General features: G+C 41.4%; 1 protein-coding gene across 1 annotated transcript in view; it reads left to right on the top strand.

Moving 5' to 3' along the window:
* Positions 1–21131, top strand: part of GFOD1 (Gfo/Idh/MocA-like oxidoreductase domain containing 1) — a 46614-nt gene extending 25483 nt beyond the window's left edge. Inside the window, exon 2 of the mRNA XM_079985062.1 lies at positions 17641–21131. Coding sequence (XP_079841188.1) covers positions 17641–18560 — 920 coding nt within the window. The 3' untranslated portion in view covers positions 18561–21131. The remainder of the gene's footprint in view (positions 1–17640) is intronic.
* Positions 21132–21366: the final 235 nt, after the last annotated feature.

The following is a 21366-nucleotide window of genomic DNA, read 5'->3' as shown; positions in this document are numbered from 1 at the left end:
CTGAAACTGTTCTTAACCTGAGGTACCACTTTGGCTAATGGGGCCTCCCGCTGCCGCCGCACAATTTCTGTTCTCATCCTGAAGCAAAGTTCTTAACCCGAGGTACTATTTCTGGGTTAGTGGAGTCTGTAACCTGAAGCGTCTGTAACCTGAGGTACCACTGTACAAACAGAGCCAAAATTAGAGATTTTGATCAGTTGGAATGCATTTTGGAGAAGCGGTGTTTTCTTCTTCTTAAATTTAAACTTTTAAAAATACTACACACATAAGTAGTATTCCTGTTTGAGGAGGCTTCGAAGGAAATTCTTTGTGTTGTTGTTTTTCCAAAAAACACTCTGGTACAAGTCTTGATGAGCCAAAGAGGCACATTGTACTGCTGTCAACCCCAGAACATTTTCTGTGCTATTAGCTTTGTTCTATTTGGTGCTCAGTGAACTGTGGTGCAGCTCTGTGCACTAAGCCTGCGCACATGGGGAAACAAAGATCCTGAGAGCTCATGGACAGGCTGTGCTTTTGAAGGGCCTGCTGAATTAAAATTAATTTATGACACTTCCTGTCACACAGATTGCTACTGGTCCTACTGGCCCCCAGTGTTAAGCATTCTACAGTCAACTGGAGAGACCATTAGGCTGAAGTCATATGCACCTTTATCAAGGATGTGCTGAGTGGCTTTAACTTCTGAGTAAACATGCTTAGAATTGTACATTAGAACATGTTCTCAAATCACCCATTTAACTTTGCCTGGCTTAACATTATTCTTGTTTATAGAATCCAATTTAAACCCCCCCCCCAAAAAAAAAAAAAACCACACCTTTGCCTGGCTTGTGTCCCTATATGTTCTGGCTCTCTCAAAATCAGGTTGGGTTAAGTACTGCTGTCCAAGGCTCTGATGCTGTATTGAAGCTCAAATTTAAAGAGCTACTTCATACATTAGGTTATAACCCGGATGGAGAACATCAGGCTTGAGCAGCAAATGCAGCCCTTTGGGCCTGTCTGTCTAATCCTGCTCATTATGGAAATTCAGCTGATCCTAGCTCTCCACTAAGTGCACCTGCATAATATGTATATTTGAGGACTATCAGAGATGAGTGTAGCTAGGGAGGGTTGTGAACAAGTGCAGTTGGTGGATCCAGAAAAGACTCTAGTTTGTGTACTCATTTTTGTCCTTGCAGCTAACACCCATTATTCCTGGCTATTTTATTGCATACTCTTGAGTGCCGGAGTTTGGTTTCTGCCTACATATAATTAGTCCTTATAATCAGTGTTTCAGAACATCACTCTGCTCCTGAAATCTCTCAAATCTTCCAGATGCCCCAATAACTCTATACTGTCACTGAAGCTCCATACAAGATCCTTTTGTTATTGGATGTGTTCAGAGGGGAGAATGCAAAGGAAGAGACTGTGTGTTGAACAGCTTTTTCAGCATTAAGTTTCCCGGGGTGCATCTACAAAATTGCAAAGGCAGGACATGCTCTGCTATGCAATTTAATGCAAAGTCAAATAATGCCTGACTCAAAATTGCACGCCTCTGCATGCTGTGTATGCAAACAGATGGGGCTCAGAAAGGTGTGTGATTCTCCCCCTGCCCGCAAATCTCTTTTAGAGTTGAACTAGCTTAGCTTTTGTAAATCTCAAATAAATCTCTTCCTCGTGCCCATATACCCTATTGATTGATAAGCATAACGGAAAGTGCCTTTGGGAGAATCATTGCTGAGCTGTGAAACAGCCTGTTCGCTTCAGTAAAATTGAGTTTTGCTCTGCATTAAATATTCTTGCTCATTGATTGCGCTTCTTATCAAGTTATTACAGTAGTCACCAGTTTTGTTTTGCTTTTTGTGTGTATGTGTGTATGTATCTGCTTTAGGACTTGAACATTTTCTTGGGTAAATTAAGCTAGACGGTTTATTGAATATTTACAGATAAATTGTAAACAGATAAAAACATTAGCAGGATTTATGTAATAACCTGCAGTTTTATAAGAGTATATATTTACAGTTGATAAGTAAATGAGCAAGTTAAATGAACTTGGATATGCAGAAGAAGATAATTTTTAAAAAATTAATTTAAGGAACCGCAGAAAGAGGGAGAAGGAAGTCAAAATTTAGAAGTGTTAAATTGATTGCAAAACTAATAATGTATACATTTGAAAAATATAAATAAAAAAACTAAAAAAAAGCTGGATGGTGAAAGGTGTATTGATTCAATTTTGGGTGAAAGTTAGATATGGTGGATGTGGGGCTGCTGCCTCACCCCCCCCAAGGCACCCTATGTTGAGTGTTCTCCCTGCCCCTCCTTATCACATCATTTCTCTCTGCCTTGTCATGTCCAATTCCATTATTTCCTGGGCAGGACTGGCTCAAAACATTTTGTTACCTGAAGTAGAACAGTAAATGGTACCCCACCTACCCTCAAGTCAAAGTGAGTAGCATCCAGGGGTGGCTAAGTTATTTTAGCACTTGAAGCTAAAAACCAAACCACATCCACCGCCTCTATAATGATAATGATATCTGAATGAAGCCCTCCTGTTTCTGGCTAGTATAATCCCATGCTGCATAAGGCTGTAGCAGCATATATCAAAAGTTTTGAGTACTGGACACCATGAATAAATATTATTTATTTATTTATTTATTTTTTTAAAAAATAGTTGCTTCTGCTTACTAAAATTAAGGTATTTTGCGACATGTTTTTCTCTCCATGTAATACTTATCTGTCCCTCAGTGCATCATAAGTGGTTGGCGCATTTGTATACTTATCCAAGGTTGTGTCCGGGATTTGCATTCCATTTCCAGTTTTGTTGTGGGAAAGCTTGATTAAAATCAACAGAAAAATGAAATGGAGAACACCCGAGCCCACTATGAAAAATGGCAATCTCTAAAAGCATCATTAAGTTTCAGGCTCTGTTTCAGTATTTAATATTTTAGAGATGAGGTAATTAAAAGAAGCATTTGGTACCTACAGCCTGTTTGAGGTTTGGGAAGGATGTGAGTAATTTATAGTCTACAAAGGTTAATTATTGAAAACAGTAGCTTCCTTAGGAGTGGCATATATCTAAGGCACTCAGGACAATGTTATGTTCATTTCATAGAGCACTGAAGAGACACATGAGTATGGTTTTTTCCTAACCAAATTTGGCTGACATAATTCCCAAACATAACACAACTGCCTTTTAGCACAGACAAAGGACATAATCCAGCAAAAGTTGGTTGCATCAAAGTCCTATTGAAAGCACTCCAGTATACACTTAATTGAGAGTCCCATGGAAAATGCATAGGATTGCACTGAGAAGGTAGATGCAATGAAGTCCTGTTCCATTGCTTTTGTTAGGACTTAGAGGGTAATTCTACCTACCGTATTTTTTGCTCTATAAGATGCACCAGACCATAAGACGCACCTAGTTTTTGGAGGAGGAAAACAAGAAAAAAAATATTCTGAATCCCAGAAGCTGGAACAGCAAGAGGGATCGCTGCGCAGCGAAAGCAGCGATCCCTCTTGCTGTTCTGGCTTCTGGGGTAGCTGCGCAGCCTGCATTCACTCCATAAGATGCACACACATTTCCCCATACTTTTTAGGAGGGAAAAAGTAAGTCTTATAGAGCAAAAAATACGGTATATCTACTCAGGAGTAAGTCCTACTGAATTCAGTGAGGCTCACTGTCAGGTAGATGGGGTTAGATTGCATCCCAAAACATCTGGAGGGCGATAGTTTCCTCACTCTTGCTATAAAACAAGGCCAGCAAAATGGCCCTAGAATCCCAACTTAACCAATTTGTGGTGAGGTTAATGAACAGAAAAGGTAGTACCTAAGAGCCGAATTTCACAGCAGCTGTAGGCTGCACAAAACACAGCACACTTTAAGCTGCAGAGAATTTAATAAGAAAGAACAGGGCCGCTTTCTTTCTTCTTCGTGTAGCTTTCAGAGGAAACCTTAGTGTATAAACAAAGGAGACCAATCATTAGTGTCTGAAAGGACATAAGGCTCCCTGTTGGGATGTAAATTATAGCACTTAAAAGAACTCCTCTTGTGACTCTGTCTGGGCCATGTATTCTGGGAATGGTCACTTTCGGAAGTACAAATTAGGAGTGGATGACCATTCCTGGTCTTGTACAAGAATGATGTATGATGTATTAAGTGAAGCAGGAAATTCTTGCTTCTATAATGGTTGAAGTGACATAATCTACTTCCAGTTCCTCCCTTGAGGCTATCCCTTTTCTCCTGTTCCTGTCACTGCTGTGGTTCACAGTTACACTTAACTTCTCTCATTCCCCCCCAAAAAGGTCATTTCCCCCCTGTTTGAATATAAATGTGAAGTGAAAACATTGTGTGGTGAACAGATGTTAATAATATGAAACAGGAAGAACTTGTTCCCCCATCTGTTCTCCGCCACCTCTTCCTTTGACATCAGGGTAACACATCTTTATCTGTTATGGAACTTCTGGGTAGCATGATTGGGTGATGGTGGGACTTCAGTACAATTTGCAGAACCCGGAGGTTATAATTTTTGTGTCCAGTTTTCCAAATGGGACACATGAAAGCAATGGAAATACAAGAAATGAAGTGTGGTTTCTGAGGTCCAACATAGGAAGAGCCAGTGTTTTCATGTTAAGTAGGTCACATTGTTTGCAACTGAATTAGAGCTTAGTTTATTAATCTGGTGCGTTTTTATAGCTAAGTACTTCAACATGACTGAATCGGCTCCATTTTTCATGCACATGAACAGGACTACAACATTTGACCTGTATCACTTTTCATCTGGGAAGCATCTTTCCCAGGACATTAGGCAGGGTGAGGCAGCTGCCTCAGGTGGCAGAAGTTGAGAAGGAGGAAGTAGATAGAGCTGTTTGTGCCACACGACTGGCACTGTACCAACTCAGCTAGCTGCCTCCAAGGGCAGGGGAGGGTGCTGTTCCATTGCCAGTGTTGAAGTACGCTTTAGCTGATAGTTTGGTTGGGTTTTGTACACAGATGGGGAAGAGTGCCATCTTGTCCTTTGCCTGGCACCTGCTAGTGCTACTATTTACTTAAATCCGGCCCATTTTGGGGCGGGGGAGCCATAGTCACTGTTTATAACAAAAAAAGACAGATTGTAAGCCTAGTGGGCATGACTAATCACATTACAAGCTGGATGGGTCAAAAATGATTATATCTAGGCTACCTGGAATTAATCCATCTGAAGGCTTTTTTTTTTTTTTAAGAACTTGATGATTTAAAACAAATATTGGCTGTGAAAGAGCTCCATTGATAAAGAGCTGTAAAAGAATAAGCAGAAACTGAAAAACAGGGGAACAAATGCAGGGATTAAGAAGCAACAAAAATGGAAGAATACAAGACAGACAGAAGAGGAAAATATAGAGAGAACATAAGCAGGAACTAAAAAATGCATGCATTTGAAGGTCAGGAACAGAAGCGTAAAGTGTTTCTCTTTATTGGTTACTTTTTCCTTTTCACAAGAATAGAGAAATTATCATAATTGAATGGGGGGGGGGAATTAAGTGAGTAGCAGAATACAGATGAGAAAGAAGAGGCTTAAGGTGGGAACAGGTAGAATTTCTCTGCATGGTAGCTGCATGAGTTTGTTTATAGTAAGAATGATTTATTTGTACCAGATTCATTTAAACAATCAGCAGCCTATGTTATGTCGGAACCTTTTTAATATATATATATATATATATTGGAAGACCAGATATCCTAACTCACTTGGTTAAGTGCACAGTGAACTGCTTAAATGTCGTTGAAAGAAATTAGATGTGGGTTTTAGCAGCTTAAGTGTGTACAGGACTGTAGCCTTTGGACACAGAGGACTGAATATTCCTTGTAGCAAACACTTGTACTTCCTCTTTTGGTGAGGGAAACTGACTATATTAATCAATACTTTGCTTCAGTTTCAAATTTTGCATCCAAGTAGTATATGATAGCTCAGCTTATCTGGCATTTTATCAATGTGGCCTCCTTCCCGTATAGAGTTTCCAGTCCTTTAAAAGGTCAGATCACAATACTAGAACATATTTTGAAAGGATCAAACTTTTCCATCCTTGCTTCCTCCTTCATTTCAATTTTCTGTCATTCCTCATTTCATTATGATGATACAATCCAACGTAAAGGATGAATAAATCTGAATGTGCAGCTACATTTGACATGGCAAGGACAGCTCTGTCTTGCAAAAGTGATGCAATTAATTCATAACATTGAATGGGAAGTTATACAAACCTAAGCACCAAATGTTCTAGCATTATTGACAGACCAATATATCAACAACATTAATTAGCTTCAGGTATATTTGGCTGAGATCCTTATTTTTATAAAGTCATTGATCATACAGGAATTGTCCCTCATAATGACTGTCATTTATTTATTTCCTGCCACCAATTCTAGCTAAAATGTTTTTGAGGTGGCTTACAAGATCATTTATTTGGGATAGCACAAATTCAAAGCATTGCTAGCTTTTGAAATGTTTCTCTGATTCATATCTCAATAAAGTGCACAGTTATTTTTAGGCAAAAGCTGTAACTTTGAGGGCATCATTAACCCTTGGACTCATGTGGCCAAGTCACACATTACCACTGGTAATAATATTTCCCCCCTCCCAAGCTTTTCTCTGTATGCTTCCAATGATAGCTCTGCTTCTCTTACACAGAAACCATAGCTCAGCAGCTGGGAACCTCCAGCCTATGGGTAACTAGGGCTGGGTGTTATCTGGTTTTCAACATTGTGATATATCACCAGCTAAACATAGTGATATGCTAATATATCACGATGTCTGAAATAAGGACGGAGCTATGTAGAGGAATTGACTGGTTTCATGGTATAATATTATAATGCAGTGGTTCCCAAACACACACACACAAATATATCACCAGGTCAAAAATTATGACACCAGTATCATGATATGGACTATGAAACTGGTTTTGGACGATATATCGATATATTGCCCAGCCCTACAGGTGACGAAGCCAAGCCCATAAATGTCATATATGATGTCAGGTATGGGGCAGGTATGGCTAGGCCAGAAGGGGGTTGAAAGCAGCTGATTGGTGGCACCTGCAAATCCTGGTGCACGTAGCTAAACATGTGCACCAGGACATGTGCAAATAAAGCTCAACAACTTTAATGTTCACTTTTTGAAATATGACAACCCTAGTTTAAAAGCAGCGCTTTTTAAAGCCAGAACTCTTTGGAACCTCTCAGGTGGGCACCATTGCCATTAGAGGAGAACAGGGGAGGCATTCATGGTGAGTTCCGGCACCTCTTTTTTCTAGAAAAATAGCACTGATTTTTAGGATACTGTTAATGACAAGCGGTATTTCTACGAGATAGGAGGAATTGCATGCATGTGTGAGCTGCACACTTACACTGTACCAGGGTTTGGCTCTAGTTCACCAGTCTTGTGGTGTGTCATATTCCGTGCTTTCCTCCCTTTTACTTATTCCAGCCAGACGTGACCTTTTATGGAACAGCCAAAGGGAATGGCTTTCCATGAGCTTTGCCCCCTGCTGATGTCTTTAATGCGACTGTCACTGGGTACTTCAGGGCTGTACTATGGGATGAATTTGGATTCTGGGCACGTCAACTTGTCACATCACATGAAGTATGTCACTAAAGCACAGTCCATGAAGGGTAATAGGAGGCAATGGGAAGGGTTATGTGAGGACAGATGCCTGCAGGGAAATGGATGGGCACATGCTCTTAAGCTAAAACTTCCTTTTGAACTCTTCGCCCTGATTCCAGTATAGAATGTGAGCTTTTTTTTAACCTTTAGGGTCACTCTCATAGGGTTTCATAGTGCCTGGAATGATATTCTTTTTGATACACATTTTTAGCAAATTAGCTGGCCCTGATTTGTAGCTTTCGTGAAACAAGTATAACCTTCTATCCCTTTGTAAGTCTGGTGTAAACAATAAAAGAAAATGCACAGACAGTATTCTGTCCAGCCTCCCCACAGCCAGCCTCCCCACAGCCTCTGTATGGACTATATTCTTACATGTGCTAGGTTCATATTCTCACAAAAGCCAAAAACTAATTCACAACAAAAACAATTTTTTTGGACAAAAATGAAAGAAGAGCTGGAATGAATTAGAGCAAAATGTCATTGCTGTTGTTGTTTTGTTTAATACACTCTGCAGAGTCTCTTTTTAAAAAAATCCTTCTAAAATATTTAATAGCATATGTGGTCCTTTTTGAAATTCAGAACAGTTGTCTTGAATTGGACACACACACACACAGAGTGGGGGGGGGGGCCTGCATACACACCATAGCTTCAAAGCACATGACTTCCACCATAGAATCCTGGAAACTAGTTTACCCCTCACAGGGCTATTATTCCCAGCACCCTGAACTACGTTTCCCAAGGGATGTCGTGTGCTTTAAAATATGGTGTGTATACAGCCAGACAGGGACTCTGCATAGCTCTTCTCTTTTCTGTACCTTGGATAACGCGAATACTTGCATATATATATATATATTATAAATTATTAAAGCCATTTAGATTTTTCTAGCACAAACTATACATGCCCTCCTCCCCGCTTGTAGGCAGATGTGTAGATTTGCAACACAGGACGAAGGGCAGTTGCTGAACCACCTTCTACAGCATTCATTTCTTAGACCTGGAAGTGTGTCTGTAGCATCTTCTGTACCCTTCTGATTAGATTACAGTAGGAAGAGATATGCCCACAGGCTCCCCCCCACCCCCTCCCGTTGTTCAAGTGCATTGTTGTGCCTTTACTTCGCAGGCAGCTTTCTGTGTCTGTGCAATCACACATCACATACGAGTTAATCAGACTTCCCACCCTGAAATTTGTGCGTCACACACTTACATGGTGGAAAAACCACAAGCAAACCATTATTTGCATTTTTGTCAAGCAGGACGCAATTGGAAGAGAAATCTCCAGTTCTGCCTTAGTGCATCCTTTAACAGATAATGTGATACTAAATGGGAAACCATTTTATGTAAACTCTTGGGAGAAGATGACCATTAGTCATTAAAAAAAATAGGGAATTTGGACCTGCAAGGCTTAACATTTGTTCCTAAGCCTACTTACCCAGACAGAAATTCCATTAAAATTAGTGGGACGGGAATTGAAATAATAATCCGCCGGGTTGGGCTGCAAAGTTCATACTTCACAGAGCCATGAACTTATTGAATGGCTTTGGACAAACTTCTGTGGGTTGGATCCAAAGTCTTCACTCTTTGAACTGTAGGAGTTTCCGTTCATGGGAGGATAGTTCTGTTCTCTCTTTTCTGGAATTTTTCAATTGGAGTTTTCACAATACAATTAAAAGAACAAACTAATCTGCAGTAAAGAAAGAAAGAAACTAAAGAAGAAAAAGAAACTGCAAAATCATCTCTCACCACTGTATCTTAACTTTCATCCCCTACAGAGCAATGTGTGCCCTCCCAGCTCTCACCTGGGCACATCCCTCTCTTCTAACAGCCTCTAACCCTGTGGCCTCTCCCCTTCATCGCTTCTCACACGGGGTCCTCACACTGTCCTTCATGGAAAGATAGTTCTGATCACTGAACGGGTCCTCCAGTGAGTGGAAGCACGGAAGTCCCTTCTGCTCACAGAATGAAGATGTTGGGATTAAACCCAGTCATGATCCAGTCATCTCCTATTGTTAACTTTGGGAATAATGAAACACTTCTGCCTAATACAGTGGTACCTCGGGTTACATACGCTTCAGGTTACAGACTCCGCGAACCCAGAAATAGTGCTTCAGGTTAAGAACTTTGCTTCAGGATGAGAACAGAAATCGTGCTTTGGCGGCGCGGCAGCAGCAGGAGGCCCCATTAGCTAAAGTGGTGCTTCAGGTTAAGAACAGTTTCAGGTTAAGTACGGACCTCCGGAACAAATTAAGTACTTAACCCGAGGTACCACCATAGTGGACAGAGATTGGGCAGGGGGCAGGGAGGGTGATGAGATGAAGTAAGCAAATCTTTGGTGTATGTTATTCTGTATGTTATATTCTGTATGTTATATTCTGTATTCTGTATGTTATATTTAATTTAAGTTACTTGTTGCTGGAAGAGCCTTTCCCACGTTGCCAAAATCTTGTGCATTCTGTCTTTGAATTATTTGATGGGGATTACATTGGGCACCCACAACCTTTGCGTCTGTAGGCCTGAGTCCCCAGCACACACAGCACAAGTGTTGTTTGTCGTTGGTGTTTAGTTCCATATGTTGAACGCTTGCGCTTTCATTTGCACAACGAGCAAGAATTTTAATAATGTAATGAGGACATGCTGAGAATGTTTGCTTTCCATTAGTGAAGGGAGGCATTTGATTCCTTTCTGAGATGGAGGTAGAAGAGAAAGTAATTAGCTGGAGTTGACATCGCCAGAGTCAGCTAAAATAGCACTGCCAGATGTCTGTGTTCTGCTGGTTTTGCCCCAGACATCTGTGGATAAGCTAGAAGGGGGGGGGGGGACAAATAATGCTAAGGCACAAATAGATATAGCATAAAGTAATCTGACTCCTTGGGTTAGAATGCCTGATCTTCTGGGAACTTCCATGGCAGTTTAATTAACTGTATTTTGTTTTCTTTTATAAATTATCTGCTCCTTAGTGACATAGATCTTTCTGGAAAAAGGTCTGATTTCACCAGAGTTTCTTTAGGCATGCTTTTATATCTCATAGTTTGGTTTGCATTGCCTTTGCTTTTGGCTTAATTTGTTTTGTTTTTTTAACAATAAAATAGCAGTCACCCATCCTAGTGATTTGGTCAATGGTCTTTCTGCATCAGTATGCCTGCTGGAAGTCTCTTTGGTGAAGATAAACTGCACTTGTGTAATCTTTAAGCCCTGTTTTTTGTTTTTTGTTAATATTTTTTTTAGGATTTTCTTGTTTTTCCAGTAGGGCTGTTTCCCATACTATTTGGTACCATTGGTCCATGCTTACTCCTGACAGGTCTCTCCAGTGTCTGGTTATGGTGTTTCTGGCTGCTGAAAGTAGGTGGGTTATGAGTTCTTTGTGGTGTAAATGGGCGTTGTTGTCTTGGAAGATGTTTAGTAGGGCCAATTCTGGGGTGATATCTAATACTTGTTTAGTTATTTTGCATATTTCTCGTATGGCTGTTGCCCAGAATAGTTGGATTTTGGGACACTCCCACCACATGTGGAGGTATGTACCTGTGGAGGTGCACCCTCTCCAGCATTTTGGTGAGGTTCCTGGGCGTATTAGCGCTAGTTTCCTTGGTGTTAGGTACCACCTGTAGGTGTTAGGTACCACCTGAGGTTTCCTTGGTGTTAGGTACCACCTGAGTTTCAGTGTGAGTTCATCTTTAAGCCCTGTTGTACACTTAGGCCTTCACTTCCACTGAACTAAAATTTGCATAATTCTTTAGGGAAAGTCCCTCAAATTAAATTGATCTCACGCAGGTATAACTTGGCAACATTGGTACAGTACAGTACATACTTCAGGGGTACCTGCTGTAATTCAGGGATTCTCCCTAGTGAGCCTTAAAGGGCCACAGCTGTACTGGGGCTCTGCTCTTGAGTAGATCTTAGCTGAATAACACCCATTTTGCCCCAGTAGCAGCCCTGTGTGATTCAAGAGCTCCATGACCCAGGTTATCCCTTCAAGAGCTGCAGAATGTTGAGGTGACCTAGTGGACTGCATGCTGCTTCACTGGTGCCCACATGACCAATAGGGTTGCTTATTTTGTTGGGCCAAAACAACGTGTATAATAAATGGGCTCACACTCAGGTCACCAACAACAGCTTGTTCAGTGAGGAGAGGAAAAAGCAACATGCCACCATTTCTTTCCTAAAAAGACAGAGCGATCATTGTTCCCAAATTACATAATCCCAAATGTTTATGAAATCAGACTGCCCAAACTGTAGTCCTATTGCTAGCAAAGCAAGCCAACCACTTGGCAGATGATCATGCAAACTGAGGCATGACAAAGCTGCAGTGTTGACCAGATGGCTTCAAAAAGTGTTCCTAAAAGACAAAACTAAAAAATATATATGTATCACCTATGGAGGTCTCTTAGGGCAACCAGCCCTACCAGGTGAAATGGCCAGCAATTTTTTCAAAAAAAGGTTATCCCCAATATTTCAAAACTATACTCTTTCCTGTCTCCCGTATCTTTCCATGAGCCATTTCAGTGTAGAGAGAATCCTGGATGGTTTTCTGTCAATCTCTCATTCTCTGGCCAATCAGCTCTCTATACCGCTCAACCATTCTCAATCCAAATAATTGCTAGGCCAGGAGCACCCACTCATCTGTCTCCAGGCAGAAAAATCAATTTTTTATCTTACCAGGGCAAATTATCACAACTTTCTCGCTGCACTCAATGCAAACTGAAATAATTGTGCCCTTCATAATCTTATACTGCAGGTACTCCTGTGGACCACCTGAAAATTGCAAATTTTTGCAAAGCTTTTATAATCTAGATAGTTTTGAATCCAGATTATAAAAGACATTGGTTACATTATAATGGTTGTCTGCTTTGCATACAGGCACCCGCAAATTCAACCCCTACCAGTTCAGAATCTCAGGAACTGGGGATGGGAAAGACCTCTTTCTGGCACCCTGGGATAGATAGACCAGCGATTTGACTTGGTGCCAAACTAAGGACTCAGCTACATTAGAAAAGAAAAATTGTTTTATATGCGTTATAATGCTGTGACACCAGATGGCTCCCATCTTTCGCCAACATGATTTCGCATAATGAAGTTTACAACTTGTTTTCCAAAAACGCTTTTTTGATGTGTGTAGATGCAGCCTAAGTGCCTATAAGAGACTTCCTTCCAATGCAAACTACTAGCTTCAGGGGAGGATTTTTTCTTAGGACCTAACAATTACTAGCCTCTCCTCAACTAATGCATGGTTTTTGTTTGTTTGTTTTAATGCAAATGACACATTAAAAGCAGACACATTTAACATCAAGTCTAGTTTGTTTCTCAGAATATTGTTGCACGCCACCCCAATCTCAGTGTTACGGTGTTCCAGGCAGTTACCCAGGGTTTGTGTTTCCTTTGGAATTAGTTACAGCGCAGATACATCGTTTATTTGCACATATACACAACCTGAGCCTATGAAGGAGGGGTTCACAGCATTAACACCCCAAGAGGAACTTTCTTCTCCTATAGCTGTAGCCTTGAATTCAAATGGAAATCAAGCATTGCTGTGACTTTCTGGCTTCCTAGCCTGCTACTTTTCCACTTCTAGTTTCTAGCTCAAATCACCCAACTCTCAACTGTGGTCTTTGCCTTTCTAACTACCAGTGAGTTGAGGGAACAGGCCCACCTCACTTCCTTTGTTCCCTTAATGGCCCATTACCTAGGCTATCGCCTCACGAGGAATTTGAACCCTTGCTTATAATAACATTTGCTGGACCCAAGGGTTAGAAAGGTCTCGACCTACAGTCTACTCCCCCACCCCAAACTCATGACAGTATAAAGCAGCGTCATGTGCATACAGGGCTGGCTCATTTCAGTCCACTAAGCACTTGCAACTCCTTTCAGGGCCACAGCCAGTCTTTCTAAATACATATGCACATTTGTATAAATCTAAAGTCCTGAGCTTCTGCTGTGACTCACTCCGTGCAGTTGCACAGCAGTGGGTGATGTGACCCACCCATCTTGAAATACTGAAATATGTTGCCTAACAATGCATGCCTGCAAGTTGAGGCAGTATCTAATGACATGGGTCTCTTGCACCTTCCTCTCGCTTGCTTTCAAATGCTGTTCTCAGAAGCACCTTCCCTCTAAAACCACATTTGCTGTGCGCATTTGATCCAGAGCTCCGAAGGAACCTAGCCTGTTTTTAAGGCAAGAGTTGGTGGCTTTTAAGAGAAGCCAGTGAGATTTTGCTGGTTCTTGTATGCAGGTGACTGAAATTTGGTAATGGGCCTTCTCAGTAGTGGTGCCTGCCCTGTGGAACGCCCTCCCAGCAGATGTCAAGGAAATAAACAACTATCTGACTTTTAGAAGACATCTGAAGGCAGCCCTGTTTAGGGAAGTTTTTAATGTTTGATGTTCTGTTGTGCTTTTAATTCTGTTGGGAGCCACTCAGAGTGGCAATAGTAACAATATTATTATTAACAACAACAACAACAATATCTGGGCTTCCAGTTGCCAACCCCTGCTGCTGGGGTTCTCAACAGCCCTACAGCAATATACCAGAACCTTCATGGGAGTTGTGGTGGCAATATTATTATTATTATTAGGCATTATTATTTGTTTACATTTGGTAGTTGCTTTATACAAAAAAAGGTCTCCAAGTGACTCAACAAGAAAAAATGCAAACAGGTAAAATCAATTGAAAACCAGCAAATGTAAAATAATGCCTAAAATGTTCATCCAAGATGGGTAGATAAAAACGTGTTTGCCTGGTACAGGTGACTCCCCACTTAGGTGGGAGTTATGTTCTAGGCCCCCACGTGCGTAAGTCAAATAGCATAAAGTGGGGAGCACCCTCTGAACACCCTTTAAATGCCCTCTCTACCATTTGGTCTTCAATCCATACCAAAAATACTGTGTCCAAAAATATCCACAACTAAAACAAAGCTCTGGGGCTGTCTGGAGGCTATGTGGGAAAGTGCCGGCTGCTGCTAGGCTACCCTGCACACCAACTCTTATGCAGGGAAGTTGAGCAGCATAAACAAAGTCCCCCTACACCTCTGGTATCTTTGGGGCTTCCTCCACCCTCATTGGGGTGGGTAGGGACACCACCAGAAAGGCCATAACGTTTGCTCTTTGCAGTACTTAATTTTAGTTTGGAGGATCTTTATGTATTGATACTTGAATTCTCATAGCAGATGATAAGTTATCATCGCCTCTAACAGGAAGTGGCCTACCCACTCTGGGATTGGGCCATACCCATTGTGATTCCTGAGCAATTCAGGGCTTAAAGGGCATTGCCAATGGAAGCCCAGAAGCAATGGAACAAAATCTTCATATATTTGCGAAGGCTGCTGCCAGCCACTGCTGCGCTGAGACTTCTACCCCCTTGGCCATATGAATAGTTTGGTATGTGCCTTTGGGGCTTGGAAAATGTGTTGCAGGTTTCTATAAAGGCAGGATTTCTGCATTTCTGGCTGTATCCCAATCCTAGAGTCCTACGGAGAGGACATATTCTGTTGACAAAGACTTGTTAAGATCACAGATTTACACTGAATAGCTTTGCAGCCAAAGGTACAATTGGAACTTTTACCTATTAAAGGAATATAGGTCAGCTTCATGAATTCTCTCTCTGAAGCCAAACAAGCCTAATTTTATATGAATCAAGGAGACACAGTGGGAGATGGTTGATTTTTAGTAACAAAGGTTCGGAGGCACTAAACAGGCAATCTGGACATTTGAGGAATAAGCTCAGTAGAAAATAAACATGCCTGTGGTTGCCAGATCAAAGTACTAAAAATCAGAGAGGTTTGTTCTGTCAAAGCAGTGAATATTCTGAAATATTCAGTATCCCTTATCTTCTATAGCCATTTCAAACATGCTGCCACCAGGGAATATTTTCACCCAGCAAAAAATCCTGGAGCAAGTTATGCAAGGTGTGGCACCATTAAGTCATTCAGAGCAGTGGCTAGGCCTCGAGCAGGTCTCCTGCTGTTTTATCATGAATTGTGTGTGGAACATCTCACTAGCACCCTTCCGTAACTTTACATCAAGGAGTGTCCTCCATGACCCATCTCCTCTTTCAAGAACCCTTGATAAGCTTCCGAGGAACTCTCCAGGAAATAGTTTAGAAACCACTGTTATGTAGGATGGCAATAGTGTCAAATAAGGAACAGTCCTTTAAATCAGGGGTGGCCTACTTTAAATAAAGGGTTATTTGGTAGTCTTACTGAGATGATATAGCTCATGCTGAACTAGAAACACTCCCTTGCTCTGTTCAGTTTAACCAAGAGGCTTTAGACCTGTTGGATGGGCTCGCTTGCTTCAATTATGCCTCTTTTTGGAGATGACAGGGATGTCTATGTAAAATGTAGTATCTGTGACCATGAACTGGAGTTAACACTCTTAGTTTTAAGAGGCTGCATACACACTGGACATTGAAAGCACCCTCCCCCAAAAGAATCTTGGGAACTGTAGTGTGTTAAGTATGCTGTGTATTGCAGCTCTGTGAGGGGTAAATTGCAGTTCCCATGAATCTTTGCAGGCCGGGGAATGTGCTTTAAATCTATGGTCTGTACAATAAATTCAAAGTATATATTCAGAAACTTTTTTTGAAAAACATAGCTAGTGTAATGATGGAAATATGGCAAGAGAATTCAATGGATAGCCAGTACACATGTAAGGAACTGAATTATAACCCCTGAGATAATACCCAGGTTATTTTCTGTGAGGTAATGCCACCTGTTCACAGAAATCCTAAGTGCAGAACAGCATATTCATCCCTTTAAAGACTATATTCTGTTTATTAGTATTGTAGCAGGGAATAATAACATTTCAGCTAAATAGGTAAATAAGTTGACAGAACTCTGCTGGGTTCAGACAGAACCAGATTTCCCTTATAAACAGTACTTATAAACGAGTAGGGAATATAGTTAATAAAATCTGAAGATGATACAAAATCAGGAAGAGTTGCAGGCACTAATAAAGGTCAAGGAGAATCTCTTGCTAAAGGTTTGGCGTAGACCAATGGTTTTTGTTCTTATGATGACATGAGTTCCATAGTCACCCTTTTCAGAGTGGCATATTTTCTTGCATGCCAAGAAATAAAGCTGTTTGCACGTGGTGATGGTCAGAAGCCCTGAATTCAGTTCACACCACTTTTTCTGTAAGTGAAACTAAAATGGAATATTTTCACTGTGTCTTCTGGAAGCCATAAGAAAAGCAACGATTGTGCATGAATGATTAATCCCCCATATATATATTTAAGAGAGACGTGAGTGGTGCTGTGGGTTAAACCACAGAGCCTAGGACTTGCTGATCAGAAGGTCGGTGTTACGAATCCCCGTGACGGGGTGAGCTCCCGTTGCTCGGTCCCTGCTCCTGCCAACCTAGCAGTTCGAAAGCACATCAAAGTGCAAGTAGATACAATTCTGCAAAATGCAGAATTGGACAGAATGACAGGAAGGATCCGAAACCGACAAGATCAAAGATTCACAGAAGATTGGGAAAAATTTATTGAATATTTGCAGAAATTAAGTGATAATCAGATTACATTTGTAAGTTTTAACGAAGCATTGTGATGGGAAATAAGTATTAAAATGGGATGAAGTTCACAGCAATAATATAAACAACAAAATAGAAATGTGTTTAAAGTTAAAATATGAAGGATTTGCAGACAAGTTGAGGGAAGTCAAAAAAAGAGAAATAAGATGTAACTAAGATGTATGAAGTGTATAATGTTGTTTTGTATTTGAAAATTTAATAAATATATATATATATAAAACAAACAAAGTGCAAGTAGATAATAGGTACCGCTCCAGCAGGAAGGTAAACGGTGTTTCCGTGCGCTGCTCTTAGTCATGCTGGCCACATGACCCGGAAGCTGTACGCCGGCTCCCTCGGCCAATAAAGCGAGATGAGCGCTGCAACCCCAGAGTCGGTCACGACTGGACCTAATGGTCAGGGGTCCCTTTACCTTTATGTATATTTAAATGGATTCAACCTTTCTGGATTACTAGACTAGACTGTAGGGCCATAAGATGTCCTAACCTCACCTACTCTTTCTCTCCAATGTCTGACAGGGATTGGAAAGAACGTCATTTGCGACAGGACAGCCACTCCGCTGGATGCCTTTCGGATGATGACAGCTGCACACTATTACCCCAAGCTCATGAGCATCATGGGCAACGTCCTCCGCTTCCTGCCTGCCTTTGTGAAGATGAAGCAGCTGATCCAAGAGGGCTACGTTGGAGAACTGCTTGTATGCGAGGTACAAGTTCACAGCGGGAGCCTGCTGGGGAAGAAATACAACTGGAGCTGCGATGACTTGATGGGGGGCGGGGGGCTGCATTCGGTTGGTACCTACATCATTGACCTCTTGACCTTCCTCACTAGCCAGAAGGCTGTGAAAGTGCACGGGCTGCTTAAGACCTTTGTGAAACAGACGGACTACATCAAGGGAATCCGCCAAATCACGAGCGATGACTTTTGCACGTTTCAGATGGTTCTGGAAGGCGGGGTGTGTTGCACCGTCACCCTCAACTTCAACGTGCCCGGGGAATTTAAGCAAGATATTGTTGTGGTAGGCTCCAGCGGGAGGCTGACTGTAATAGGCATGGATTTGTATGGGCAGAGCAACAGCTCGCCACAAAAAGAGCTCCTTTTGAAGGATTCCACCCCTGTCAGCAATGCCCTGCTGCCCGAAAAGGCCTTCAGCGACATCCCTTCCCCATACCTGCGTGGAACTATAAAGATGGTGCAAGCTGTCCGTCAAGCGTTTGAGGATCAAGATGACAGGCGGACCTGGGACGGGCGGCCGCTCACAATGGCTGCGACTTTTGATGACTGTCTCTATGCTTTGTGTGTGGTGGACACCATTAAAAAATCGAACCAGCTGGGTGAATGGCAGAACATTGCGATCATGACTGAGGAGCCAGAGCTGAGCCCTGCTTACTTGATCAGTGAAGCAATGCGCAGGAGCAGAATGTCTTTGTACTGCTAGGGGTTGGTTTTTTTGTCAACTCTCAGAAAAAGGTGGATCATTGCAGTTCTTTCCTAACGGAAAAAACATGCCATGTGTCTCAGGCCTTGGACAAGGAAGACAATATAGGGAATAAATCCTTGCTATGTAAACCACATTGCCTAGTTGGTGCTGAAATATTAGATGCGTTCGAAATGCTTGCTTTGATAGTTGTATGAGACTCTGTTAAAGAGAAACTTGCATTAACTGTTTACAAAATAGCATTATAGGAAGGTAGAACAGCATCCATTTACAACCTACAGGTGCATAGCTGATGCAGTTGCGTTTACTGTGAACAAAAGGTTCGTGGAAGTCTAGTTTGAGACATTCCTCACCAGTTAGCAGGCTGCAAAGCTGGTGACTTATCAGAAAGCCCCTTCCTTGCAGAAAGCAAAACTGGCTGGCTTCTGACATGGAGACTTGCAGTCCCGCTGATAATAGCATGCTAATTGAGTACTGCATCATTCAGTAACCCATGCACCTGTATCAGTTTCATAGAATAAGAACTCTTTGGGTATGACTGTGTTGTGTGACCTGGAAAATTTGGCAGCTTGGTTTTCATAGTTAAGAATGAAGGTTTATGTTCTGTTTGGACTTTCCCCCCCTTTAAAGGTAACAGAAACAGAAACATGTATATTTTAAAAAATACATGCAGCTCTAAAATAGCAGCATCTTTTTCCTAGGGTCCTGGAAGGATTCAATACGACGCACAACAATCTGTAGAGAAATAAGGGTAATTACATACAGGGTGACCAGCCAGTCTCCTTATGTTCTCGGATTGTTGATAAATTCCAGAGAGGCAACCATGTCAGTCTGCCATAGCAAAACTAATATAGAATCATAGAGATGGAGGGGACCCTGAGGATCATCTAGTCTAACCCCCTGCATTGCAGGAATATGCAACTGCCCCTTACGGGGATCGAGCCTGCAGCCTTGGTGTTACCAGCACCATGCTCTAACCGAGTAAGCTATCCATGTTTAGTACTGTGCAAAAGCTTTCATGGACCAGAGCTTACTTTGTTAGATGCAGAAAATAGCCCATCAGACAAGGCGTGTACGGTCTACAAAAACTTGATCGTTTTTTTAAGGTGTCACAGGACTCTCTTTTTTCTGACTTGGGGTTTGGTCTTTAGGGCCCACACTAGGACAAGATTTTTAAAAGCATAGGTTTCAGCAAAACCTAACATGTTTTACGAGGAAATTGCACAAAAACAGAGCATGATTTTTCCAAAGTCTAGGTGAGATGTAGAGACTGCTACCTGAACAGCTACTAGATAAATTTTTCTTGGCTTGCACATCATCGCTGAGATGACATGGAAGCTTGCACTGAAAAATCTTACTGGGTACTTACTGCTAGAACAGTAAAGGAGTTTACCTTTCCTTTTGGTATCTACTGGACTTTAAATGTATTCAGTCCATTTCACTTCTTTGTAGGTAGTTAATACATTATCTTATTACTTCCTTGCATCATTGAATTCCAGTTACTTTTTTTTTTAATTGATGTCTTGATGCAGACTCTACTTCTTCCTCCTCCAACACCTGAAGAGGTTGCATGTAAGATTTCTGGGCAGAGGAGCCGATTTCTGCTAATGGCAATGGGGGCATCAGATCATGGAAGGGAGGATAAGCTTAGAAGGGGTGGTTGCAAGTTCCAAGAAATCTGAGAACTGAAACACTGTTCTGTATGATTTGACAATACAAATAATCAAAGGCTCTCCATTTGTGTTGCTGTGTTTCCAGCGACCACTGTGGAAAGGTCTAGTCAATTCAATCATCTCTTGTTTTCCTGTCATTCTCTTATGCTGAATATCAGTCAGGGTGGTGCACTAACAATGTTAAAAAACAAAGAGGAAAACAGAGGACCCAGTTCTATAAATCCTCTTATGTGCAGAATTAGCATGCCATCATCTTTCAGTGATAAATTGCAACCCTCTACTTAATCTGGATATTAAATGATGCCTTGTTTTTATTTTTTTAACCTTAAATCCAAGTGTACATTTATTGCTGTATATATTTATTGTGTTTTACAAGTGTGTGTGTACACAAGAGAGGGTGAATGAGTGAGTGAGAGAGAGAGAAGCAAACTAGGTATATACAAAATGTCATTGCATGGGCATTTTATGTACAGTAGATATTTTAAAAGTTATTTATCAAACAAAAAGTGTGTGATAAAACAGAGTCTATATTTTATATATCTATACTGTAGATAGCAAAAACGAAACCGCATTTAAATTATAGCAAGAGGTTATGGGAGTATTTTTTAAAGAAAAGGGAAGGCCTGTGGTGGTTTCTAGCATTTTGACAGCCTGGCTACTTTAAATGGAAAGTTGCATTTTGTGGCTCTCGGCTGCAGCGAAGTCTGTCCTCCTTCTTCAAAGGATGATATCCGTGTATTACTTTTCCATTGCTTGGGGAATGTAGTTAGTTATAGCCAGCCATGAGCATATATGTGCTGCTTAAAACATGGGTTTCCTGCTGTTCTTACATATTTGCACTGTTGGAATAAAGAGAAGCTAAACAGTGAATAAAGACATAAAAGGAAATGGGATTGCAGCTGTCGGCTGTTCCTCAGTTGTGTTTTCTTCCTGCAGTGAAATAGCTTTTCAGTTTTCTCCTGCCATCTCTTACAGGTATACCAGTTTGATTTTACAGACTTGAATGAAATAGCCAATATTCCTGCTTCTGAAAGTTGGGGGGGGGGGGGTTGGGGCGTGGAGAAGAGAGAAGGGAAGCACAGAGGTAAGAAAAGGGTTTTAACTGGTTGCCCATCCCAAAACTTCTGCTGAAA

Source organism: Podarcis cretensis, assembly GCF_951804945.1.
Source record: "Podarcis cretensis genome assembly, chromosome: 7".
Taxonomy (NCBI): Eukaryota; Metazoa; Chordata; class Lepidosauria; order Squamata; family Lacertidae; genus Podarcis; species Podarcis cretensis.
This window is presented reverse-complemented; position numbering and strand designations above follow the sequence as displayed.